Here is a 27847-nt window from a genome sequence, read left to right as displayed (position 1 = left end):
AGGTGTGGTAACCAGGACTGTACAGATTTCAGATGTGGCTGCATCATAGATTTTTATACAGGACTTATAATATTAGCAGTCTTATTCTTGATCCTTTCCTAATGACTCTAAGCATGGAATTTGATGTCTTCACTGCTGATGCACATTGGGCTGACAGTTTCATTAAGCTATCCACCATGACCCCAAGACCTTTCTCTTGGTTTATCATCAACAGCTCAGATCTCATAAGAATAGTCTGCTGAATCAGGCCAAAGGCCCATCTGGTCCAACTTCCTATATCTCACAGTGCCCCACCAGATGCCTCAGGGAGCACACAAGACAATAAGAGATTTGCATCCTGGTGCCTTCCTTTGAATCTGGCATTCTGAGGTAGCCTACTTCTAAAATCAGGAAATTGCACATACCTATCATGGCTTGTAACCTGTGATGGACTTTTCCATCACAGGAAAATCTGAAATTTGTTCAATCCCCTTTTAAAGGCATCTTGGCCAGATGTCATCACCATATCCTGTGGCAAAGAATTCCACAGACTAATTACACACTGGGTAAAGAAATATTTTCTTTTGTCTGTCCTAACTCTCCCAACACTCAAGTTTAGTGAATGTCCCCGGGTTGTGGTGTTGTGTGAGAGGGAAAAGAACATCCCCCTATCCACTCTATCCAATTTTGTATGTCTCAATTATGTCCCCCCTCAGGCGCCTCTTTTCTAGACTGAAAAGACCCACATGCTGTAGCCTTTCCTCCTAAGGGAGGTGCCCCAGTCCAGTAATCATTTTGGTTGCTCTCTTCTGCACCATTTCCACTCTATCCTTTTTGAAATGTGGTGACCAGAACTAGATGCAATACTCCAGGTGTGGCCTTACCATCGATTTGTACAATGGCATTATCATTTTAGCCGTTTTATTTTCAATAACTTTTGTAATGATCCCAAGCATGAAATTAGTCGTCTTCACTGCCACCGCATTTTGGGTTGACGCTTGAGCCGTTGACCAGCACCCCAAGATCTCTCTCCTGATCTGTCACAGACAACTCAGAACCCATAGCATCTATGTGAAGTTTTGATTTTTTTTTATCCCAATGTGCATTACTTTACACTTACTTACATTGAAACACATCTGCCATTTTACTACCTATTCTCCCAGTTTGGAGAGATCCTAGAGCTCTTCACAATCCATTCTTGTCTTTACCACTCGGTAAAGTTCATAGTCATCCGCAAACTTGGCCACCTTGCCGCTTAACCCTGTCTCATCAGTGTATATATGAATTTGGAATTTTTTTGCCTCAGTGTACATCACTGAACTCTTATTAACATTGAATTGCATTTGTCATTTAGCTGCACCAGTAGAGAGATCCTTTTTGAAGTTCTTCAGTATTTGCTAAGGTTTATAATGTCCTGAATACTTTGGTATCACCTGCAGATGTGGTTGTGTCACTGTTTACTCCTAACTCCAGATCATTTATGAACAAGTTAAATGTTCTGGTTCCAATACGGATCCTTGGGGGGGGGGGTGCTTCCCTCCACTATGTGAATTGCCCTTTTATTCCTGTGCTCTGCTTCCTGTTCTCAAGCAGCTACCAATCTGTAAAAGAATCTGTCTTTTATGACTCCTAAGTTTTCACAAAAGCCTTTAGTGAGGGTGTTTATCAAAAGATTTTTAAAAGTTCAAGTGTACTTTGTCAGCTGGATCACCTTTATCATTTGCCAGAACACTCTAGAACAGCGTTTGTCAAACTTTTTGGTCTCTGGAGTCCTTTCCACTCTTAACAGTGGTCTTGTCTTGAAGAACCCCCAAGGATCCGAGGGGCACACATTGTGAAATACTGCACTAAAACATTAATAAGGTGGGACGTATCTCAGAACCATGCTGATTTTCCTTGAACAAGTCTTGTTCTTCTGGATGCTTAATAATGTTATCTTTAATTATGCTTTCCAGTAGTTTACCTGGAACAGATAATGAACCAACTGGCTTGTAATTTTTCAGATTTTTCCTTGATCCTTTTTAAAACAATTGTGTTATATTGGCTGCCTTCCTCCACTCTGGCACAGAAACTGATTTAAAGAACAGGATACTTATTTCTGTGGGAAGTTCACATAAGATTCTTAAGAACTCTTGGGTGCAGTTGCCATCTGGACCCAGTGATTTGTTAATTTGTCAGTGTGCTCTTCTAGATACTTGTCCCTTCTGTTTGATAAAGTTCATCAAAGTCCATCCCTGAATAGGTTAGTTCAGGCACAGGTATCTGGCCTATGTCTTCTGTTGTGAAGACAGATGCACATAATTCATTCACTTTCTCTGTAATCATGTCATCTTTTAAGCATTCTTTTTATTTTTTTGTTATCTTAATAGTTCAACCATCTCCCTGGCAGGTTTCTTGCTTTTGATATATTAAGAAGTCATAATTGTTTGGCTTGCTAGCAGTGCACCCTGCATAGGCTCTTTTTCTGTCCCTTGTTGTCTGCTTACATTTCTTGTGCCAAAGTTTGTGTTCTCATTTGGATAAACTTTCATTTTCTGAAGAACTTCTTACCTATTATAGCTTCCTTCATTCCATTTGTGAACCAAGCTTCTAGACCAGTGATTTTCAACCTTTTTCATTTCATGGCATACTGACAAGTCACTAAAATTGTCAAGGCATGCTACCTGTTTTTTTGACAACTGACAAGGCACACCTATTGACAGCAGGGGCTTGCAACCCCCAGTGGCTCTACTAACAAATGTCCCTCCCCAAACTCTCACAGCACACCTGCAGACCATCTGTGGCACACCAGTGTGCCATGGCACAATGGTTGAAAATGGTGTTTCTAGACCTAGTAATACCTCTTCTAGTTAGTGGTATGCATTCTTGTTGAGTTTCTTTTAGTGTGATTTAAGTGCTCCATAGGCTCTGGAGAAATTTAACCCTTTTGACTTCCAGTTTCCCTTTTATTAGTCCCCTCATTTTTTAAATTTTTTTGTTGTTGAAATTTTCTCTTTTGAAATCCCAAGTCTCTGTTGGACCTCTACGATAACTTTCCAATTACATAAGTTGAACTGAGTAGTATTATTTCACTGTTCCCTAATGGTTCAGCAACACTTGCATCTTGTTCTAGGTCCTGGGTGCTACATGGGATTAAGTTTATCCTTTCTGGTTGATTTCAAGATCAACTGTTCTAGGGCATAGTAATTAAGGGTGCAATCCTAACCGCTTATGTCAGTGCTTTCCAGCACTGCTTTAGAGCACTGACATAAGGGCAATGCAGTGCTTTCCAGCAGTGCTTTTCAGCACTGACATAAGGGCAATGCAGCTCTGTGGTAAGGGAACAAACATTCCCTTACTTTGAGGAGGCCTCCATGAGTGACACCCAGCTGCAGGATGCAGCACATGTCCCACTGGCACTGCTATGCTACTACTGAAAAGCACTGAAATAAGGGGTTAGGATTGTGCCCAAGGTGTATCTAGGAATTTTCTCTCTGTGTTATAACTCAAACAGGCTTTTTCCCAATCTGTGGGTAATTGAAATCACCCATTACTACAACATGTTTTCCTTTATATGTTTTTTGAATTGGTCTTCAAAGCAAGACCGCCCTCAGCAGTTTCTGTAGGCAGTGATATAATATTCTCAGTACCATGTTATTTGAGATGTCTGGTATTTCCACCTACAGTGTTTCTGCAAAGGAGTCTGGTCCCCTTAAATTTGTTGGATTCTGTTCCCTCTGACACACAACTACACTGCTGCTTGTCCTTTCCATGGAGTTATCCTGGAATAACTGTATCCCACTGGTTCTCTCTGTTCCATCAGCTTTCCATTATGTATGCTTTGTTCTCATTTTTGATCCTGCACTCCAGTTCCCCCATATTGACTTGGATATATTGGGATATAAATATCTGTACATTGTGTCATCTCTAAAACATTGTTGGCATATCCTTTATCCCTGAGGTCTTTTACAGTCTTTGACCAGCTTCCCTGCCCTGCTACCCATTCATTTCCTAACTGTACTCTTTCTTCCTTCTGAATAATGGGGTTTATGAACAGCCTGCCAATGTCAACCACCTTGTGTCTTGAGAAAGGTGGTATAAAAATCCCTAACTGTTGGCCCTCCAGTGGGTTACAACTCATTCTTTGGGAAAGGCTGATGTATAGAATTTATACCTTCATCCCTTAGGGATGCTTTGGCTTAAGCCAGAAGCTTCCCAGGTCTTTTTGTCTTTCTCCTGGGGTCAGTTTAAAAACTGCTATGTCATTTTTGTGAAGTCTTGTGCCAGGAGGCTGGTTCCATTCTAGTTCCAATGGAGCCTGTCCTTTTCGTACAGGCTCAGCTTGCTCCAAAGCATTCCCCGATGCCTAATAGATGCAAACCACACTTCACAAAGTCACAACTTATCTGCATGTTGACACCACTCTGCTCTGCACTGCACGTGGAACTGGTAGCATTTCTGAAAATGGAGGCTCTGATCTTTGTCATACCTAGCAACCTAAATTTGGTTTCTAGGATCTTCCAGCTATTTTCTAGCATCTTTGGTGCCAAAATGCACCATGATGACTGCCTCCTATTCCACAGTGTCTCTAAGCCTATCTAGACATCACATGACATTCACAGCCTTTGTAACTGGCAAGTAAGTTGCTATGCCACCAGTGTGCCCATCACAAACCCATCTCTCTTCCTAATGATCTAACTGCCCACTACTAGGAGTCCCCCTGCTCCAAACCCCAAACCCAAGAGGACTGCTCATCATGAGAGGACACAGGCCCGTCATCCAGGGAATGCATCTCTTCTAAAGAATTCTAAAGAATTATTTCCCTCTTCTTCAAACTGATTTCCTCTCTAGAATTCACATTTTCCATGACAGCCACAGAGCATCTTTGTGGGGCATCTTTAACATGTCCCTAAACATCTCATCCACATGTGTCTCTCAACTTCTCTAGGTTGCTGTCTTGGCTTCAAGGGAACGGACTTGTTCCCCAAGAGCCAGGAATGCATTGCACGGATATCATACCTTCAACTTCTGCCTTGCATAGAAGGTGGCTTTCTTCGCAAAACATTGAAATACATTCACCATCACCCCAGCTTTATACCTCCATAACTTCCTTGGGAGGCTTTAATGGCTTGTTTACTTGGAAGCTAAGTCTTCCTTTATGTCTTTTTTTCTGTACAGTATTTTAGGGAGGTCACTGTTGGGGGCAAGGGAAGATATTGGTGGTCTGGCTTCCTCACCTGTTTTCTTCAGTGCTGCATCACTGGGCCTTTAATGTGCTCATAGAGTATACCTCTAGATACCTGCCTCTAGTTTTCCCTTTTTATCAATTAGGTGGAACTTGTGTAAAGGAAGGGGATGCAGCTCAATTTCAGGGCTGCACTAGATCACCAGTGCTAATAGAAAGTGGATTGGGGAGGGTCGGCCTCTGGGAAAAGCGATTTCCTCAGGAGAATGGATCAAAATGAAGCGTAAGGTAGTATCAGTCCCATTACATTGTCTGCAATGCATCTCTCTCTCTCTTTTCCTTAAACTGTATTTGATTTTTAAACTGCACTGAGATCTAAACTTGAAGTTTTACTTAGCTGCAGACTTCAGGTCTAGGCTGAATTTAAATGAAAGTTTGATCTTCAGTTCAAGTTTCCAATCTGAGCTGTCTCTGTCTAAACCTGTATTGATGACCCTTCTCACTTTACATCTATATACATTATTAGCTTTCTGCTCATCATATTTGGGATTAGTCTAGGTGTGTTTTACTGTAGCCTGGTCAAGCCTAAACAGCAACAGCAGAGCTGAAAGCTGCAAGTTCCTACAGAATTGACTCCTAGCTCCTGACTGTACATGTCCTTCCTTGCTGTGCCCTCATTAACCCTTCAGTTCAGTTAAGAAGAAGAAGTTGGGAAGAGTTTGGGTGACTATGCTGCATTTTTTATGCCTGACTAGTTCTGAAGTTGAGCACACCCCAGTGGGGAGAGCAGAGGTAAAGGTTGAGGAAATGTAACTGTGTGAACTAGGGGTAGCTTCATTATAAGTAGGGGCAGTCTAAAATGGTAAATACAGGTGCAGCCTATTTATCCTTGGATTTTTTATCTGCTGGTTTGTCGCAGAATGGGGTGGGGGGACCAAAAGTCACACACTCCCTTGCCTCCTTTGCGCTGCGCTGGCATCTTGATCCATTTCCAGGCAGCCCAAAACACTGCAAAAAGGCTCTGCCTCACCCAGGAAGGGAAATAGCCCTGGAAGAGGTTCCCCTTGCAAAGGAACACTCCTGGAGCCCCTGAGCCAGCAAAGAGGCTGAAGAGGGGAAGGGGGGGCCCCAAAAATCTCTGTAGCCAGAACATGTGCAGCAAGGTGGAGCTCTCTCACTCACATACACAGGGGCAGGTGTGGTAGCAACAGAGGGGATTGCTTTAAAAAAATGCAGGGAGTGTTTGCTGAATCCCCCCCCCCAATTAAAATGGTGCAGGCAATCACCAACACAAGCAAACCCCCCCCCCAATAGTGCAGGCTAGACACAAGCAAGCCTTCCCACCAAGCAAAGCATGAGATTTAGCCTACAATCCTCTTCACATTTTCCTGAGAGTAAGCATGCATAGGACTGGACTCTTAAAAGCTTAGCATCCCAACTCTGAAAGAAGCGGGGACAGCTGGCAATGGGAGGGCTTAGTATAGAGGGGAGGGGATTGATAACAGCTGCCTTAGTTTCCTTCCACCCCGGAAGTGTCAGGCTGCAGCATATTTGCGTATGGAATTTAGCATTTGTTAATCGCGCTGAGTCACGGAACGGAACTAACATGGATAAATAGGCTCCACCTGTACTGCGAAATAACACTGAAATTGGGCTTATAAAACAATAGCTAGAGATGTAAAATTTCCAGAAATTTTGAAGCTTGGGGAAAAAACCCCAATTTTTTTCTGTTTTTTCTTTTGAAAAATGGAAATCTTTGAAAAAATTGAAAAAAATGCTACACTAGCACTTTTTTCTTTTCCAGATTGAAAGTCGTTCTGTTACTTTAGGAACATAAAATGTGACTATGGACAACTTGACTTGGCATAAAATTATCGCAACTAGCATATTAAAAATATAGTGTATCCAAACAATTATTACAAACAGAATTTACTTGTTTATAATATTTATTTGTAATTGTAACAAATGGAACAACAATCTTCTGCACTGTTTACTTGTTTATGTGTAACAGACAAAAAACTCCACACAACAATTTTTAAAAATCCAGAAGTAACAATTATTCATACAGGTTGAGCCTCATTATTCGCGCAGGTTCCATTCCAAGCACTCATGTGGATGGCAAAAAAACGCACTATAGCAAATCAATTTCTTTGATTTAAAAACAGTATTGCTGACCTTTGTGATGTTGGGATAGTCATTAAGATGACAATCCAACAATCAGTCTCTCTTAAAATGCTTAGAAAGGCTTCACTCTGACCCCTCCCTTCACCAATGCAAAGTATTTTTCTTTCAGGTGCTCAGGGGGAAGGGAGGGTCCACTGGAGGGAGAAGGATTGATGGATTGTCAGCCAGCTGCCTTCTCTCTCTCTCTCTCTCATTAACGAGGCTATTGTTAAAGGACTGTTCAGTTTTTAAAACTGATTTTAAAGGGATGCGTTTTCCCCTTCTCCAGGGATCAGCACATTCCTTCTCATTTGCAGAAGTCATTCATGTTGAGTCAAATCCGTGTATAAAAAATCCATGTTTAAATAGGTTGGACCTGTATTTCCCCTCCACAGTATTAAATTAAAAAAAAAAAACCCATTCTCATAAAAAGAATTGAAGAAGGGGGAAGTGTATAGAAGGGAGTGGGACTGAGTTTCAATGAATGGGCATGAAATTTAATCAGAATCATTTTCTGAGCTGTAATTATCAGTATCGGTCTCTGCTTCTGCAGCTACTCTGTTGTGTCTGTCATTATCACAGTTATTATGTACTTCTAAAAACTGAAAGTTGCCCAGATTGAAACAAGCTTCACTGCCGTTTCACATGTCAGTTTATTCCTTGATTTAGTGTGAGTATTTCCAAACATAGACCAAATTCTTTCACATGCTGCAGAAGATGGAGGAATCTGAAGAAGGCGAGAAGCAAGAGGAGTCAGAGGCTGTGTTGTGCAAAGAGCTTGCCACCATGTTGCAGAAAGAATATGTTTGGCAGAATCCCAGATTGCATTCCTGGACCAAATCCCTGAAGATGTTCTATATTCTGCAACATTTGAAAGTACCTTCCCAACATCAAGTCCTAAATGTGTTGCTTGTTTTGTAATCCAGTCAAATGCAGTAACAGTGCTATCATCACTTCTATTTGCACCTTTGAATCTTGGATCCAGCAGATTTGCAGCAGCATGAATTGGATGGCAACAAATTCTTCCCTTTTTTAAATAAAATCTTTCACTTTACTTTCTTCTATAGTTGTAAGTGGAGATATACTGAGATTTTCAAAAACAGTTGTTTTTATCTTTGCCATTGGATAAGGAATTTCTGACAAAAGTCACTATCTGATTCAGATGCAGTGATTGCTGCAGCAATTGGCTTTAGAATCTTCAGGGAATTTTGTAGCTGAACCCAGAAGACATCCTGATCAAGGACAGTGTTTCTCACACTCCTGGGTACTTCTTCAACTATTACTGTTTCTTGAAGAGCTTCTTTGTTTTTTAGTAAACTTTCAAAGGAGATCACCTCTCCAGCCCATCAAGTTTTACTACAGAGCTTCAGTCTTCTTCCTGTTGTTCCTACGCTATGGCGGGGTCCTCTTACTACAGAGCTTCAGAGTCACTATTTTATTCTTTGCATTTTTTCTGCTTGCTTCTTCTTGAAAACTGCAACTACTATACGAGTACCTTTTCATGTTTTATAACTTCTTTTGCTCGTCTATAGATCATTTGAAGGGTGTCCAGTTTCATGATATCATTAAGAAGCAAGTTTAGCCCATGAGATGCACATCCTATTGCAGTAATATGTGGATACTTATCCATTATGATCTCCCATGCTGCTTTCATATTTCTGACATTGTCAGTCAGCAAAGCAAAACCACTCCCAATTTTCTGTAGGACTTCACAAATTTTACAGCAGATCTACTCTGCAGTATGTCTATTCTCTCCTGTTTCAATGCTTTTGTAAAAAACTGGTTGAGGTGTTATAACAAAATTTATAATTCTCCTCTCACATTTTTCCATTCATCTGTAAGTAGTGCAAGTCACAGCACTTCATTAATTTTTCCTTGCAGAGATTCAATTACATGTTCATATTCTGACTACAAGAGAGGCTTGCTCAAAGAATGGCTGCTGGGCAAATGATATGATGGTCTTAGTAATTTCAAAGCTTCCTGCCAGTATGTATTTTCAGTTATTGAAAATGGTGTTTCAGAAGAATATATTGCTCTTGCAAGAGCTTGATCAATTTTTTCCTGATCTTCAGGTGTCATCTTGTCTACAAATGAAGTTACTGAATAATTTTTGGATGCAGTTGTCTTCAGTATCTGTTTACTTGAAGATGCTGCTGATGGAACAACAACACTTTGTGTTGCTGCTGATGTTACAGATGGAGTAGAACTGGAATGAGAACTTATTGAATGAGAACGTTGGGAAAAACTATGTGCATTTTCATCATTGTGGTCCTCTTCTCTTGGATCCATGAAGGATTTTTAAATATCTACAGGACAGTTGTTACATACAAGAGTGTGTTTTGTCATCCTGGTAGCATTTGGAAATGCATATTTCATCTGACAATATTTGCAAATCACATTTTTCTTCTCAGAAGAACTTGTAATGTGAAAATGCCTCCATATGCTAGTTGTTGGTCTCACCATTTTCCTGAGGGTAGTAGGAAAGAAAAATTATTTAATGGCTAGTTTGCAGGAAGACACTAATCTATGGTTGTGGGTGGGGGAAGTAAAGAACCAGATTAGTAGTAATTAAATTATTTACACAAAGGTTATAAAGATAAACTAATATAGCTAAATGATGCCGTTTTCTGGAATCAGATAAATGTAAATGCTTACCTTTTTAAATTAAGTATATACTTTCAGGTCCTTTTTGTTGCTCTGTATTTTCTTCCAATGCTTTGAGGCCTAGTGAAGAGGACAGAACAGAATCAAACATACCCATTCACATGCAAAAGCAGAACTGAAACCTTTTTCTTTGCTTGTGACAATAGCAGCATCTCCTAAAGGAAGAAATGCATCTTGTTCTTGCATTGGGGAGTTTAGTTTGTAACGTAGGAGTTGCTTGCTCTCAGTGCACAGAAATTAGAATAATCCGAAACCATAAATATTTTTTAAAAATGATTTGGAAAATATTTGAACAGCTTGTCTTAAAATTTTATTCATCATGTTAAAATAAAATACTCCATAATCAATTTTTTCTTTTTTCAGTTTTTCCAATTTTTCAGAAAAAACAAAAAGGGCTTCAGGGGAAAAACGGGAAAAAATCAGAAATTTTTTCCAAATTTTTCCGGTTTTTTTCTGGGCCTTCACATCTCTAACAATAAGGTGAGACATCCTGTTCAAATAACACAATAATACCCAAATTTACCTATTAAAGTGGCTGTGGAGTATCTGTGAAATGTTCTGAATGCTTCTGATTGTGTTCCTAAGTTTTTAACTTCATATGCAGCTCTGTTGCTTTCTCCTAACTGGCTGTAAAAGTCTTCTGAGCATGCTTAGAAGCTGCCAAGGAAAGTGCATGGAGCCCTATAGAAACTGAGCTGCATTGTGCATTTACTCATGAATAGGCAACCATGCCTCAGTCCATTTTGAAGGATAAGCCAAGAGGAATGCAATGCCAGCAGAAAGGTCTTGCTCTTGGGTGGGGGGATGTTTTATGACTGTTTTATGTTTATGGCTATGACTGCTGACAGCCACAGGCATAAAACACATATATATCACCTATATGACAGTGATTACACTTGATAAAAATGGTTTAAAATTGATTAAAATGTTAATTTGTTATAAAGGCACAACACTGCTTTCAACCTTTTTTTAATAGGATAACATGAAATTCTGAAAAAAATTTTTAGACTGCTCCTAATTATAAAGTTCAGCCTAATAATTCTGCATCCTGCTTTCAACGTAAGGGAGATAAAATGTTTGTTGTGTTTTAGCACTACTTACATTCATGTAAATCCATGAAGGGAGAACCTTGGGGTTATATATCAGTTTCTGCCCTCTCTACTTTTCACTTAACACTTCAATATATAAAATAGACCAATAGTCAAAATTGGCAGTGTTGCTCTTATTCACTGATATAAGTGATATGAAATGAAAAAAAATTACATGTAGCTAATGTTTGGGTTTCTAACTTATCCTGTGGCTCAGGCTTAGGATAAAACTCATTTTTGAAAATAGGAAACTAGGAAATTTAAATGTACATACATTCTCTTAAAATTATGTATAAAGCACTCTACTAACATCAAGCTCCCTTTTGTTACTAAAAATAAGCATTTTATTAAGAGTATTAAAATCTATCATCCATATTAAAGTGTTTTACATTGTCTTTGAAAGAGGTTGCATCTTATATTTGCTAGTAAGTTTCAGAGTGGTTGAATAGCTACTGAGGATCAAAGTACTTGTTATATTAAATGAGTAGTTTTGACACTGTGGGGGGGGGGGTTTAAAAATAATTATGGTAGCCCAGTCAGGATTGTGACTGCAACATCTGGGATGTGAGTTTTTCACTTTTTCCTTCATGCTGCAGTCCTTCTGACCACCCCCCCCCCGCCCTGTTGTTAATACAAATGTGAGTGGCAGGCAGTCCCAAATTTGATAGGGGCCCTTTAATCCTATAAGGGAGGTGAGAAGTGGACTTGCCAGCTAACCATTACTACAATGCAGTATGCCAAGAACTGATAATGTGACTGACATCACATACGGTACAAAATTACAGAGCACCCTTGTTGACAATTGGCAATTTTGTAATACTCTTTATAAACAGTACTGCATTTTAAACACAGCTGAACAAAAAGGTAGGTTGAAGTGTTATCTATCAAAAATGAAAATATTCTGGGGCAGTTATACATTTAATTAATGTTCCAGTCTAAATCGGGGTGTCTAAACTTTTTGGCAAGAGGGCCACATCATCTCTCTAACTCTGTGTTGGGGGCCAGGGGGAAAATAATTAATTTACATTTAAAATTTGAATAAATTTACATAAATGAATATATCAGAGATGGAACTTATATGAATGAATGAAGGTCTCATGATAACTCAAGGCCAATGAAAAGTCATTGCATGAAAGCCTGGCCTTTCTTTTGCTGCCACTGCTGCTTCACAGATGTGAAACAGCAAGCAGTGGAGGGTGCCCTCACTGTCTGCAGTTGGTGCAAGAGGTCAAACAGTTGACCCTCGAGCGGAGAGAAGTCACATTGGGCCAGCATGTGCTCCAGCAAGTCTCCTGAGGGCCAGAGGCTCTTTGGAGAGTGGGGGCTCCCCATGGACCAAATTGGGGGTTCCTGAAGGCCACAAATGGCCCCTGGGCTGGAGTTTGGGCACCCCTGATCTAAATTATGAAGCATTAAATAATTCATAACATTTCTGTTGTATTGATAAATTATTGGTTATTGTTCACTAATATTTTCTTTTTCTTTTTTGGGTAGCCTTCTGTTGAGTCAGCAAGCCCAGGTAAAGTTTTATTTTCATATTTACCAATCTTGAAATAAAAATGTGTATTCAAGCTCTCTTCGATTTTATATCTTGTGGTATACACAGTGCAGCTGGAATTATGCGACCCCCCTCCCCAATTTTGTGTTCTATTTGAGCAAGTAATGTGATTTAAGGTATCATTTCTACTCCTAAATTATCATTACTTGTTTGGCAAGCAGGGCCAAGCCATGGTGCTCTGGGCCAGTTGCCATTAGAATACCTCTTGTGTTACTGCCATAAAACCATGGCACAAGAGATTCAGATTGTCACATTTCAGAATCCCATGCAAGAAGTTGGTGAGAGATGGGGAAAAAATTGGTCCCCGTGCCATCACTAAGGTCTGTTCAGCAGTTTTTAGTTAGCAACTTTACACCTTGTGCTAGTACTGAAATATATTGTGTTTAATCCTGCATAAGATAGGGCCACAAATCATACTTGTTAGCCAACTGTAGGAACATATCTCTCTATATGAGTGTATTCATCCTGTGAGAGCATCCAAGAAAGATCTGTTGCATGTTCCATCTTTGTTGAAAATTCAGTTACTGGTAATCCATGACAAGGCCTTTTGTCTTTTGGTGCTTCATCTTCAGAATTTCTCACCTCTGTTAAGTTAGAATGACCTTCTCTGCTGGTGTTTTGGGGGCAGGAGGGGGTGACTTTTGGCCTAGCCAGAAACTAAGCTTTTTACTTTGGTTTATTTGGTTTTGTTTGGGCTGTCTGTTACCCTTCTTTGGATATTAGATTGGTTTGCTGTTATTATTGAGTGTTGGATTTAATTAATCATTGTTTTTTAGTTGAGTGTTAAGTTTGTGAGCTTCCTTGAGCTACTCTTGCAGGTTTAGGAAAGAAGGATTTAAAATAAAGGCCAGCACATATATTTGAATAGATTTATACCTGTTTCCAGTGTTCAACATAGATTTTGTGTTGATTTTATGTTGAACATTTCACATAGCTAGTTTAGTGTTGTATTGCTAAAGCAAGGCAAAGCATCAACTGGTGCTGGATTCCTCCGCAGCAATAAATCTTGGTTGTTTCACCCTTGCCAATCCTGCTAGCCTCCATTCTGCAATTAGTATAAGCAGGAATCAGCAGAAGAGTTGTCATAGTACATGTGTGATTTGTGAATGCTGAATGTGCTAAATGCCTGATACCCAAAAAAAAGCCTATCTTGGCATCAATTCAGCTTCTTTTCAGTCAAACTGGTGATATCTATTCTAATTATATACAACAGTTTGGAATGTTCTGTGCTGTAGACTGTGCTGTGCTGTAGACTTCTTTTCAGTTGTGAGTTTAAATCTCTGCCATGTTAGTTGTGCTGTGACTGCTGTTGCATACTATGCAGTATGTATGGTTCAGACTTGAGCAGTTATCTGTGCTATAGAGGCTACAGATAGTATGTGAGCATATTATAACCAAAGCCTGCTCTGGATCCTTCTTTAAATATTTTGGTGTTCATGCATGGCTATCCCACCAGTAATAGCTTGGTAATAGTAATAGTATAGCACAGGAATAACTTGACCACCACAGACTTATGATGTGACATTTGGCTTTCAAAAACAGATCATTTGAAAATTGAATGGCAACACATTGCCTAGTGTGTTCAGAAGAACAGAATATCCAATAAAAACTTATGTTTGAAAGATATGCTGGAAGACTGCCGGAGTTTCAGTTCATCTTATGAAAGCTGTTATCAGTATTTCTACCCCTAGTGTTAGGTTAGCAGGCAGGGTTATAAATGTATAGATACATTTACCTATAAGAAGAGTAGGTTAGTTAGAGAGAAGGGTAGGAGCTGACATGTATTTGTGCATATTGCATTTTTTTCACCAAAAAGGTTTGCCTCCATTGGATTCATGCTGCTGCTGCTGCTGCTGCTGCTATTATTATTATTTATTTGTATACTGCTTTTCAACAAAAAGTTCACAAAGTGGTTTACAGAAAAACTCAACTAATGGCTCCCTGTCCCAAAAGGGCTCACAATCTAAAAAGATGCACCACCTGCAGACAGCCACTAGAAAAGACACTGCTGGGGTGAGGTGGGCCAGTTACTCTCCCCCTGCTAAATAAAAGAGGAGCATCCACTTGAAAAAGTTCCTCTTAACCAGCTATCATGCAGGCTGTTCCAAAGAATCACCAGCAGAGTTTGGATTGCATATCTGTACTTTTCCACTCTTCTTTTTGCACCTTCAGGGGGGCAGGAATCAGTGAAAATCAGATTCTGCCTGGGCACCCATAAATGGAAATGCCTTCTGCTCATACACAGGGCATTTGGGATCCAAATTATAATCATCCAGTGCAGAATTGTAATAAGGATACGTACTTTTGAAATGACCTATTATTGATTATGAGAAGAGCTAATTATGCATTGCAATAGCATTCTGCTTTTTATGAAAATTTAAAACTTATTTGTACTTCCCATCACAGAAACATGGACATCTGCATTTCCTTGTTCTCAAACTGGGAATGATTGTATGTGCTAATCGAAAGCCAGTATGTTGAGGGCATAGCTTGCTTTTCTGTGCGCACACTAAGGTACTTTTGGATTTTCATGTGGAAGGCAACAAATTAAAATCCTACCTATATCTTGTTTTAGAGCTTGGGTCTCCAAACACCAGCCTAGGGGCCAGATGCGGCCCGCGGCCAGCCTCAATCCGGCCCGCGGCCAGCCTCTTGTCCCCTGAAAGCCTCTGGTCCACTTGGCTGAACATGACTGGAACTGTGCTCTGGTTGCATCTGGAGGGTGTTCTAAGGGCCAGAGAGTTTGAATGAATGAGCCCATTCATTCATTTATTCACTCATCTAAGTTCCATCTCTAATTTATTTATATAAATTTTATAGTTAAATTTTTTTTCCAGCCCTCAACACCATATTTGATGCGACCCTCTGGCCAAAAGTTTGGAGACCCCTGCTTTAGAGCAAAGGATAGCGATAATAAGCCTTTAGTATCAATAATTCCTTATTTGACTAATTGGCTTTTACTGAACAATTCATAGATTTTGTTTCTGCTAAGTTACTTAGTTTCTAAATTTTTCATTTATAAATTCACATGTATAATATCAACTTTGTGATGTGAAATTAATTCTAGGAGGCTCAGCAACATCAGATGACCATGAATTTGACCCAACAGCTGACATGCTGATTCATGATTTTGATGATGAACGGACATTAGAAGAGGAAGAAATGATGGAGGGTGAAACAAACTTCCGTTCTGAAATAGAAGATCTTACCAGGGTAAATTTAAAAAAAAAAATTTAGACTGAAAGCTGTTTTCACTGTCTTTTGACTGTAAATGGTTGAGTGTATCTCTGAAGTGACTTGTAGACCTACTTGTAGATCCTCAGAAGGCCTCCTGGATGCAACTAGAAGGCACTTTCAGTTCACACCAGCTATTTCCAGTCTCATCTGGAGGTGTCCCTATCACATCTGGGAAGCCTTCTAAGGAAGCCAGGAGACCGCACATGTAACCTCTATAGGGCCCAGTGCCGCCCTCTGGTAACTAATTGCAGCATCATACCAGATCCTCCATGGATACCAAGGGCCCACTGTATAATTCCACCATATTCAACCCATGTTGCAAATATTGCCCCTAAGTATTGGGCTCTCTGTGCTGATTTAGTAGAGGATATAATCCCTGCCTGGGTAATGTCCTCTTGTGAACTAAAAGGAGACTCTTGAGGAGGAGAAAAACCTCAACGGACATATCCAAAGGGTGGTACTCTGTGCCATACAGAAGAACAGGGTAGTTAATAAGCCACAAACTAAGCAGCAGTTTCTTGGTACACAATAGCACCTTTATTGGCATATACAGTTTCTTGGTACATATTGAATAATTTCTTTCTATGTCCCACTTCTGTAGAATAACATGCATAATACTCTTTGATGGCAGATGGGGCCTAAATTCCATAGATTACAATTTATAAAAAAAATCATGATCTTCCACATTAGCTGCTAATAAGAAATGTGGAAAGTAGAGACTTTTCTAGTATGTGTGTTGTACAAGGCTGTTTAGTATAAAATAATATTTTATGTCAGCTCATTTTAAGTGGTCATAATAGAGTTATTTTCTGTTGTAAGTTCAGGTTTATTTTTACATAGCTATTTATGTGATCTGAAATACTATCTTTGGACCAAGAGGTAGGAGCTTAGACTTGTTGAAAGTCATGTTGTGTCAGCAGGAGTGAGGTTAAAACTTGTTTGATTGTCTAACATTTGACACGAATGTGTGTTTTTTAGACAGATGTTCTTTGAGATGAGTCTGGAACAGAAGATAGGCAATGTTTTCTGTTGATGATGAGTTCCTAGGAGGGATAGTAAATGCTCTACTCTTTGGTAGAGAGTGGGAGATGATAGGGAGGTGAAACATGTAATGAAAACATTTCAGGTTCCACAGTCAGGCAATATGTATGCATACTAATTTGTTGGATTCTTTTGCCCTCTTCTTAATAATTGTGGTATGTGGCAACAGAGAAATCTGTGTCTCTTGAAAGTGGCACAGCTACTTAGTGCAGTAGTGTCAGGCAGAATCAAGATGTTCATAGAGCAGACCATGAAGAAGTTAGAATCTCTGAAAGCCTTGTACAAGCAAGACCTTAGTGCAGTGGTTTTCAAACTTGTTAGTACTGGGACCCACATTTTAGAATGAAAATCTGTTGGGACCCACTGGAAGTGATGTCATGGCCCAAAGTGACATCAAGCAGGAAAATTTTTAACACCCCATATGATAAAATCAAATCAAGTAAATTGATAGTTTACAAGTATAAGTTTTAAAAATCATTTAAAATAAGGAATACTACTAATGCGCCCAAGCAGTTGCTGATCGATTTAAAAAAAATTCCCCAAATATCTCAAAGGCTGAAATTCTATCCACACTTACCCAGGAGTAAGCTCCATTGACTATCATTGTTAAAAGCATATATAGTAACCTGTTAAAAGTAGCAGATCTGTAGCATTTCCCCAGATGCAGTTGCATATCATGGTAGCATCGAATCCAATATATTAAAAATAAAATACACATTGAAATTAATGGTGACCCACCTGAAATTGGCTTGCGGCCCACCTTGTGGCTCTTCCTATGGTGGGTAGCTTGTTCAGTACTGAGAGTAGCTCTGAGGCTGTATGACAATCTGTATATCATTTTATTAATCGTAGAAGGCAGTCTGCTTCTAGTGCATACAAGTACTCCTGGGCTTATGTAAGGGTTCTGTTCAGAGCACCCTTACCATCCTTATGCAAGTTGAGTTTTATGTAAGTCAACTTGACTATACAAGAGGAGCCACCCATATTTGCCACTCTGTAAAGCTCACCACTTTTTGCTTTGTAATCTGGGGTCATTCCCAGCATGCACCATGTTTCCTCTTCTGTTTAAAGAGTTCACCAAGAGGAAGGGGTAAGTTTGTTGTACTTCATTGATTGGAGCTCAGTGATCTTTCCTCTTCCTCTGTGTGGGCTCTTTCAATGAAGAGGAACCACAGGGTATGCAGGGAACTATCCCAGTTTACAGAGCTAAGTGGCATGCTTTGCAGAGCATTTAGTGATGAGTGCAGATGGCTTTTTCTGCACTGTCCAAACTTTACAACTTATGTCATTTCAAATTTATGTAATTTCGGGGTGCTTGTGTATTGCATTTATTCTGCAATATTCTGAAAGCATCGCCCACATGGTCCAGAAAATTTTGAACCACTATCTGATAACCTCTGGAACTCATGAGAATTGGAAGACATGTTGTATTCTAACATGCTAGTGATCCTGATGGAACATGGTACAGTTGGCCCTTGGTATCCACTGGGGATCTATTCCTGGAGACACCCCCCCAATGGATACTGAAAACCATGGAATCCGCTGGTGGGGTCCAATAGGACTTCCAAGCATAACCAGAAGTACCCTCTGGTTGTGTTCTGAGGCCTGGAGAGAGCCTTCTACAACTGTCAAAAAGGCACAAAAACTGGAAATGCCTTTTTAACACCTCTGGGAGGTGTTCTGAGGCCTGGGGTGGCTGCAGAAAGCCTCCTGGATATGACCAGAAGGCACTTCAGTTCAGGAGGTCAGGTGGGGCCCTCCAGCACAGGTTTGGAACCCACACTTTGTCAAATGTGTTCAGAACCCGCTGATAAAAATGGCCCACCTGTACTCTCTTCATGTTTGCCTAACTATTTGAAAAAAGAAGGAATATTTTCTCAATTACTACGTTCTTATAGCAAATTCTATGGCAGAATTACAGCCACAACAGCCAGTTCATGTCAAAAGTTATGAAAGAAGAAACCTATCTCTTTCCAAATTGTTTACAGCAGATTTAACATACAAATATATATATTTAAACTGGATGATGGAAGAGAAGACACTTTTGTTGCTTGTTCAGGAGAGACCTCCCCAATTTATAGTCCCTTTTTTCAAACACTTATCAAAGCTTTGTGTGAACAATCTTGCAATTAGTTACTCAAGGAGTAGTTTACACACTCTCTGCTCCAGTTGCTTCCCCCTCTTTGTCACCTCTGTCAAGTTAGGTAGGCAGTACATGCCTTATATGCTTACCCTCTGTCCCCTGAAAAGCAAAAGTAATAGAAGGAATAACTGCATCTCTGGGTTTTTTGGACCTGGGAGTGTTGTTATTTGTGATGCCATTGCTGTATTGGACTGCATCAGTGGCTCATCCTACCCTGAAGTGCAAGTATCTTTGGATCAGAAAAAACTATTTGTGCAGGCTGACATCCTCACTCCAATTGGCAGGCAGGTAGTTGCCACTGTTGATCAGATCTGCAAATTACCACGCATGTATAAATGACTCACTGAAGACACTTTATAGATTGGTCAACTAATTTATGTTTTCTGGTTTTAATTCTTTTTAGGAAGGTGATATGCCAATTCATGAACTACTTAGCCTTTATGGCTATGATGGTACTGTACCATTACCAGAAGAGGAAGAAGACGAGGAGGAGGAGGAGGGTGAGGGTGAAGATAATGATAACAACAGTGGCTGTAGTGGAGAAAATAAAGTGAGTTAGGCTTATTAATATGAAAACCTGTTCTGTGCTGTTGTATGGTCTTCCTGTTCTGTACCCACAGTAAGCTAGAAGGGGGGCGATTAGATTTCAGTTTTATGGGATCTGTTTTGTGTTTTTAGAAGACTCCCAAGGCTCATCTTGGTGCAAAATTCTAGTAATTTGTTTTCAGTATCAGAACTGAGTTCACAGTCCTTTCATGCACAAAAATCTACTTCTATTTTGGCTCCAGTTTAGGCAGAAGATAGTGGGAATGTTTGCTCATTACTTGGTTCTGAGGCTTGTACCCATTTACATTTCCCTAGTAAATGAAGCAGTGAATGGAGTCTACAGCTGAACAGAGTACAACTCATGTTTGGGAAAGGACATGTTGAAAGTCCCAGGTTCAGTCTCTAGTATCTCTCTGACCAGCAGTACCTTTCCAGGGTTTCATTGTTGCCAATACTGAGTTAGTTGAATGAGTGGTCTGACTCTATTTAAGGCAGCATCCTTTGTTTGAGTGTGGGATGTCCTCAATTCAGGCTTCTCTTTCTGAGTCAGTCATATAACTTCTTAAGAGAGTGGGGTGAGGTAACATAAAACTCCAACATCACCAGGTTTATCTTCCAGGCAGGCCATGGCCCAAGTAATGAGTGAACAGTCCCAGAAAAAGCTGGGGTTACAAGGGCTATGAAACATGCCAGTCTTTAATTGTTAGGACTGACACCTTGGATATTGCTCTAGCAGGTGTATGTTATGAGAGTAAAGAGGGCAGTTCATTTTTTAGCTCTCTGCTTTGTGTATTTGTATTTCACCTCAGGCATGCTGGTAAGCTTGTGGGCTTCCAAAAGGCAGCTGGTGGGCCATTGTGGGAAGTGGAAACTGGAGTTAGATGGGCTTTTGGCCTGATCCAGCAGGGCTTTTCTATTATTTAAGAGGCAAATGATATCCTAGTAGTTCTCATGAAAGCAATGTGAATTCATTTTATGAAGACATTATCAGCAATGTGAAAGATGGATCACAAAGAGAATGGTATGGAATAGTTGTTTTTATCAACTTCATATCTGCTGGGGAAATGTTTTTACTACTACTGCAAATATCTGAAACCTCATGTAGTGGCGAACTTTGGTGCGTTCATGAATCGCCTGTTTGCAGATGCTTCAGTTGTAAGTGATGCTAACAGGAAGTAGACAACAGAGAAAGCTTTTTGGAAAAGGAAGCAGACAGCAAGAACACTAGTGAACTGGAAGCGGAGTCTAGCATTCTCAGTGTTGCTACCACTTGTGTTCCTCTAGTGCAGTGGTCCTAGAACTTTTCCGACTCGCGCCTTCCCTGATCCTTGTAGCCCTTGGCCATGGCACCCCATTACATCACCTTGCCTCAATTACCCCCAAAATGGGGATCAAGGTGTTTTAATTATACACTAGAAACAAGGCTGCCAGCACTCTGAGGCTGCAATCCTAACCACACTTACCTGAGAGTAAGCCCTATTGAACAAAACAGGACTTACTTCTCAGTAGACCTGGTTAGGCTTGTGCTCTGAGTTTGTTAGCAGCACACCTGGAAGGTTTTGGAAAGGGAGGGGGGAAGTGATGAATTTGCAGAAGCGGAAGACTTTGTTTTGTGTGTATCTGCTAATTGCAAACTGATGCAAACTGAGACCTAGAGACTGTTTGGCTGAAATCCTAACCCCACTTTCCTGGGAGTAAGTACATTGAACACAATAGGACTTACTTCTGAACAGACCTAGCTAGGATTGTGTCTTTTGTCTTACAATAGCAGCCAACAAAGTACCCCCCCCCCAAAAGGAGGCAGGAGGAAAAAGGGGAATGGCTAAAAAGGAATGGGGATTTTAATTTTTAATCAATTTTTGGAGACAAAGCCATCAAGAGTGGCTTTTTTCTCTTTTTTGGAGGGGGAGGAAAAACAGAAAGGTGAAGTTCCTGGGTTAAGCTGACACAGACCCCAAGCCTATGAAGGTCTACTCAGAAGTAAGCCCCATTTGAGTCAATGGGGCTTACTCCCAGGAAAGTGTGGAAAGGATTGCAGCCACACCCAGCAAGGTTACAACTCACCCCAAAGTAGATGGGGGCTGTTCACACACATACACCCAACATGCAGATGCCACCCCTGTTCCCCCAGGCAAGATGGAGGGATGCAGGCTGGGGCATTTGGACACTAAGAGCAGGCTGGGCTCCCCAAGTGGAGGACTTACTCTTCCCTCCTGTTTTGAAGCCTGCCAGGAGCGCCCCTGTGCTGATGAGATGCAGCACCTCCGAACTCTTCTCTCCTCCAGCCTTGATCAATCCCAGGATGCCCAGGGCGAGGGGCACACTGGGAAATGTAATCCTTGGGGCAAGGTTACACATGGAGTGAGCTCCATGCTGAGAAGTGGCACCTCTGCCTGCCCAGCCAGCCTTCTCTCCCATCTCCCCCCAGCATGTTTCGCAGCCCTCCCAGCCTCATGCTGCCCCACCCACCACGTTCACAGCTGCAGAAAAGCAGCAAGTCCGCAGGCAGTGAGCAGAGCAGCCCAGCCCAACCCCTCTACCGGAGATGCCTGGCGATGCCCCTGGAGGCTAGCCACGCCTCCCTAAGGAGGTGGGACGCACAGATTGAATACCTCAGCTCTAGCAGCTAAAGAGTCTAGCATTCTTGTTGTCTGCTCCCTTTTCCAAAAAGCTTTCTCTGGTGACTGCTTTCTGTTAGTATCACTTTGCAAACAAAGCACTTGCAAACAGCAATAGCTGAGTCATGAATGTGGGGGGGGGGATTTGAGAACCACGGAAACCAAGTCCACCAACATGGGATGGTAGCTACTGTACTGTAACAGAGAGCTATTCATAGTATTCTACCCCCAGAATTTGGCCTACTAACTAAAACATGGTGCCCCTTCTGATTTGCTCCATGACCTTCTTTACTGCTCTATAAAGTTTCCTTATAGAATTATATTTTTAGTAGCTTTATTCATTTAGAAAATTTTATTGCCACTTCTCGCAGTAAGGGGTCATAATAGAAATAAATAACTTCTGGGTATAAATTGATATTCAGATTTTTTTCTTTCCATAACTTTCCTTCAGATTTCATTTGCTTTTATTTAAGGTTTGTGACAGACTCCAATTTCAGTCTTTCAAAGTTCTTCTGAATATTTTGTAGTAACATAGGAAGTTGACTAATACTGACCATTTCTGCATCCAGTCCTGTAGTGTTTATATTGATTGGCAGCAGAATTCAGCCCAGGGTCTTTCCTAGTCTTATCTAGAGGTGTCCTGGATTGAACCTGGGACTTTGTACATGCAAGGCATTTTCTCTGATACTGAGCTGTAGACCTACTTCTTTATCAGAAATTGCAAAAGCTTTGGCAAACTTCATAGGTATTACAATTGTCCTGAAGCACTCTTAGTGATTAAGTAATCACTAAGGTCTTCTGCTTCTCGCTATGCTGTGGCATTTTGTCTTGCACAGAATCTAAATAAGTTATGTTTCAAGATAGATGGATCAAATGTCTGTCTAATTTAACTTCCCATTTCCCAGTTTGTGGCCAGTCTGGTACTTCTGCAAAGCCCTGTAATGGCATGTATATTACTATCTTGAATACTGTATTGTGTATTGCCTCTGAACCTGGAGGTGGCATATATCCATCATGAATTGTCACCTTTTATCTAATTCACTTTAAACACACCTAAACTAACAATCATCACCACATCTTATGACAATGAATTTCATAAATTTTTGTGTTCAGTGCTACTATATCCTGAGTTTCCTGCTAATTGGTTTCATTGGATGTCTTCAGGTTGTAGTATTATGAAAGAATTTTGTGTGTCTTTAGTGTTCATAACTGCAGAAATATATTTCATAGGCAACGATGTAATGGATGACAATCTTGTGTCACAGTCTCTAAAACTGGCTTTAAATATTAACAAGTCTCCCCTTATTCTGTTTTGTCATATGCAGAATGTTGCTCTGTGCCAGTGAAACTTCTGTAGTAGTAGTAGTAGTAGTAGTAGTAGTAGTAGTAACTTTATTGTCATTGTGCTACAGCACAACGAAATTTATGCACCTTTGAGATCCAAGCATAAATATGTACTACAATTCCAACAATCACACTCTACACACTCACCCACACATTCTATACAATATGCATCATAATATAAAAACAGTATAACAGACCATAATGCCCAGGCGCATGGTAACAACTATATTGCCTTATTCAACGTAGTTATGGCTGTGGGATAAAAACTGTTCAGGAATCGTGTGGTGCGTGCTCTAATAGTTCTGTATTGTCTACCCGAAGGCAAGAGTTCAAAGAACTTATGAGCCGGATGGAAGGGGTCTCTCAGAATACTGTGTGACTTCTGCAGACAGCGAGATACATAGATGTCCTCCAAAGCTGGTAGATGAAGGTTGATGATGTGCTGCGCGTTCTTAATAATTCTCTGCAGAGCTTTTTGTCCCCTGCAGAGCAAGCAGTAAGAAAACTTTGGGCTTATATTGGTAACTGCTGTCTTTGTTTTGTTGCCTGTAAGGAGGAAGCCATAAAGGATTCATCAGGGCAAGAGGATGAAACGCAGTCCTCCAATGATGACCCAGCACCATCTGTTGCACAGGAGATCATTCGCCCTCGTCGGTGTAAATACTTTGATGCAAGTATGTGTTTAAAACTGCTAATTGGTTATTTACTGATTTTTGTAATTTCATTCTTTAGTAAATGCTAGAATTGAAGGTTTGGGGAAGAGGTTGTATGCTATAGTTATGGGTTGTAAGCTGTGCAAATTATGGACATTTTTTCTACTCCATCTCTAGTCTCTAAACAGTCTTTCTTAGACACTCATGAGGGCTGAAAACATTATGAAAATTTAAGATTTGGGGCCATGTTGCATATTTGATGTACACATGGTGATTCCTTAGATTGGAAGGAGATATAAGATATCCATTAATATGAGGCAGGAAAAAAAACACCAGAAAGCCAAACATCTGTATGTAGAACTGTGGGCAGATTTGGTCAGGGACAAAGGCAGCAATCCCTTTTAAGTGTCAAGAAGGATTGTGCATGTACAGTGGAACTTTTAAATCTTCCACTTCCAGTCCTTGCCATATTTCAAACTGTTTTTAAGTTGCCTAATTTAAGGGGATCTTGCAGTACAGGGGAAAATGCTGTTTGGCATAAGATTGAAGTAAAGATAAAACTTTGTACGCTTCTTTAGATTCTGACTCAACCACAATATGATATTCACTTGAGCTCCTGCAAACCACACCACTGATAAAAATTGTCATCAAAAGAGTTGATTACCAGTTAGACACAGGTACACCGGGAATTAGCATGACCTTAACTGACTTGCAGGAAATTAGATACCTTCTTGTATACTGGGGTGCACATAGCTTATTCTTGGATAAAGAAAATGAAACTCTCATTATCACAATTGTATTCAGTTGTGTTTCTACTATGTGGATGTTAATTCAGGGCCTGGCAAACTTGCTTTAGTTCTAGGAATCAGCCCCAAAGTTTAGGAGCCAGAAAAATGTATTTGAACTGAAATCTCCCCCAATCACTTTTCCTCAGTTTATTGGAGCTGACACTGCACTCTACATTCCCATCCAATCACACCTTTTAAAATCTTTTTTATTTTGAAAAACGCAATCCTGAGCATTCTTCTCCCTTGATACTTGACTTCTCTGCCCAAACACAAACCTTTTTGCTTTTTTAAAAAAATTATTTGATGAATTAAAAAAAAATCCGATCTCCCTTTGGCGACCTGCCTTCTCACCTAATCAGTTGTTTTTCCTCTTTTTTGAAGAAAAAAATCTGACCATCTGCTTTTTTAGCAGACTCTTTTTTCTTTTTTCTTTTCAGTTCTTTTTTCCCTTTTGAAAAAAACTCAACCATTTCTTAAGCACCACAACAAAATCTTTATTCACCCTGGTGACCTGAATTTGTTGAGTGCTATGTTCATTAACCTTTTTTCCACTAGGTTATGCTACCTGCTTATCTCAGCTCTGTTTTGCTTATCTAGAAACAAGTGTAAGCAAAAATGCTGATTGTATCTTAAGATCAATGTTACCCCAAAGATGCAGCCCTAGTTTTGGGTTTCCTGACTTCATTACCATAAGGAAACAGTTTTCAAACATTCAGGGAGTTTGAGTAAATTCTTGAGGGGGAGGCAGCAACATGATCTCCAGAATTGTGTTGCTGTTGTGGGGTGCAGGGGCTTGCCTGGACTCACCGCAGTCTGAAGCAACCTTCTTGGGTGCTGGGAACCCCTTGTCAGCCTCGGCAGGGCTCCCCAACATGTGGAGACAGTCAAAATAATGATCGCGACCCACTTCCGGTTTAGCAACTGCGAACCAGAAGTGGGTCGCGATCATCATCTACACTGGCCGGCACGGCGCTCCCTGCACCCCTGGAAGGCTGCTGTAGGCTGTGGTGAGTCCAGACAACTCCCTGTGCCCCTCAACAGCGACACTATTCTGGTGATCATGTTGCTGTCTCCCCCCTTCCCCACCACTTAAGGGGGCAAAGGCCAGGGCTCTCTGGCTGGGGCGTTGCAGTGCCCGAGTTTGAGAACCACTGCCATAAGGAGCCACAGGCTCCATCTAGAAGAAGTACATTTCAACAAGTGAATCTTTGCCTTTGTATGTCACTTGTGGTTTCTGTTTTACAAATGTATTTTTGGAGATGAGACACTTGTGGTGGCTTGTACATAGAACTGAATGATGTGCTTTGATAATACTTCATAAAGCATTTATATATGTGCATACGCAGACCTGAAAGACATACTTTTGTGTTACCACTGGCCAAGGTCATGTGACTCTTGCTTTTCTATCCAACCACTGGTACCCTATGTGCAGATACCTGTTTCTCATTTTCCCCAAACGTTTTTTGTTCTAGAATTTTTCTGTTACGATTGCCTTAAGTATAATAGCTTTTACGTAGTCTGTTTGATTTCTATACAATATAAACCAAAATAACTATTTGTTATAGTTAAAGATTTCTTTGACTATGTCCTCATTTCTGCTGTCATTTTGATCTTGACTACAGTGTTTCTCTAGTGACATCGCTTAGAGCAGAGGCTCCCAGACTTTTTCTGTTCATGGCACCCTTAGTATCTCAATTTTTTTGCAGTGTCTCTAGGTCAAAAGAAATACCTTGCTGTTCCATTTATTAAGAGGTTACTGGCATAAACGAAAGTACAAGTAAACAAAAACATATCTCAAACATTTGACAAAGTCATTGAAAGGAAAGTAGCATGGTCTAATGTTGAAACTGTGAATTATCTCAAGGTAGTAGTTCGTGTGGTATCTGACAGATGTATAGAATGTTGCTGCGTTTCCTCAAATTTTAAATATCCCATACCACCTTTGTAAGTTTGCTGGGGTGTCAGAGCACGCGCACAGAGGTATAATAAAACTGTTTGTAACCCCAGAACCATTTTCTTTTAAGCTCACTATTATTCACTATGAAACTATTGATAATGATGGCTTCAACAATGATGGCTTCTGAAGTTCAAGAACCCCATTAATTTCTTTGCTCATGACAAAATTAAACGTTTTTGCTTTTTCTCTGATTATCAGGATGCATCCATTCTTTGTTCAGCATATAGCCTTATAAATAAATGTTTCAGCAATGAATAATTGGCAGATAATATTAATATATGAGATGAAGGTTTTTAAATTGGAAATTCTCCTTACTTGTTACAGTTCTCAGTGTTATTTTTCAATAGCTTCCTGCCACATCTAGTCACATAACAGTTGGTTGTGACATCATAGCTCAATGCTCAAATTAACCAACCAGATTTGACTTTAAGAAATTTGTATCTAGGATATACATTATTTGGAGGAATGCAATTCAGGGTAGCTATCTTTTTTAAATCATAGTTACATTTTTTGTATAGATAGTGAAATAGAAGAGGAATCTGAAGAAGACGAAGATTATATTCCTTCAGAAGACTGGAAAAAGGTAAATGTTTAGGTTTTCTGAAATACTATGTTCATGTATTTGTTGTATTATACAAACGCACTTGTGCACATTAGTTCAAAAAAGGGAATATTTTCAGGAAAGCATTCCTGAGTATTAATAGACTGCTCAAAGTTCCCTCTTGCTAGCTGAAATTTCAGCCAGTGGGAGTGATGATAAAAGTTCTGGAAATGTGAACCTCAAATGTTCAGTCTGAGAGCTTGTGTTTAGAGTCCATATCGCCTCATCAAGCTTCTTCACATTTAGGAGAACTACAAATATTTTAAAGACAGCTGAAATGCTCAGAATGCTAAATTGAGACTG

The 27847-nt window shown here is 40.2% G+C and overlaps 1 protein-coding gene across 2 annotated transcripts in view; it reads left to right on the top strand.

Annotated features, from left to right (window-relative positions):
- Positions 1 to 27847, top strand: part of MIER1 (MIER1 transcriptional regulator) — a 49124-nt gene that overhangs the window by 4880 nt on the left and 16397 nt on the right. The window contains exons 1-6 of one of the 2 annotated variants that reach the window (XM_066625261.1): positions 10434 to 10450; positions 12553 to 12577; positions 15684 to 15829; positions 19441 to 19587; positions 24099 to 24219; positions 27462 to 27526. In XM_066625261.1, coding sequence (XP_066481358.1) covers positions 15731 to 15829; positions 19441 to 19587; positions 24099 to 24219; positions 27462 to 27526 — 432 coding nt within the window. In that variant the 5' untranslated portion in view covers positions 10434 to 10450; positions 12553 to 12577; positions 15684 to 15730. Of the gene's footprint in view, positions 1 to 10433; positions 10451 to 12552; positions 12578 to 15683; positions 15830 to 19440; positions 19588 to 24098; positions 24220 to 27461; positions 27527 to 27847 lie in introns of those variants that run through there. The other variant, XM_066625260.1, reaches the window with a different exon arrangement.

This window comes from Tiliqua scincoides, chromosome 4 (genome assembly GCF_035046505.1).
Source record: "Tiliqua scincoides isolate rTilSci1 chromosome 4, rTilSci1.hap2, whole genome shotgun sequence".
NCBI lineage: Eukaryota > Metazoa > Chordata > Lepidosauria > Squamata > Scincidae > Tiliqua > Tiliqua scincoides.
This window is presented reverse-complemented; position numbering and strand designations above follow the sequence as displayed.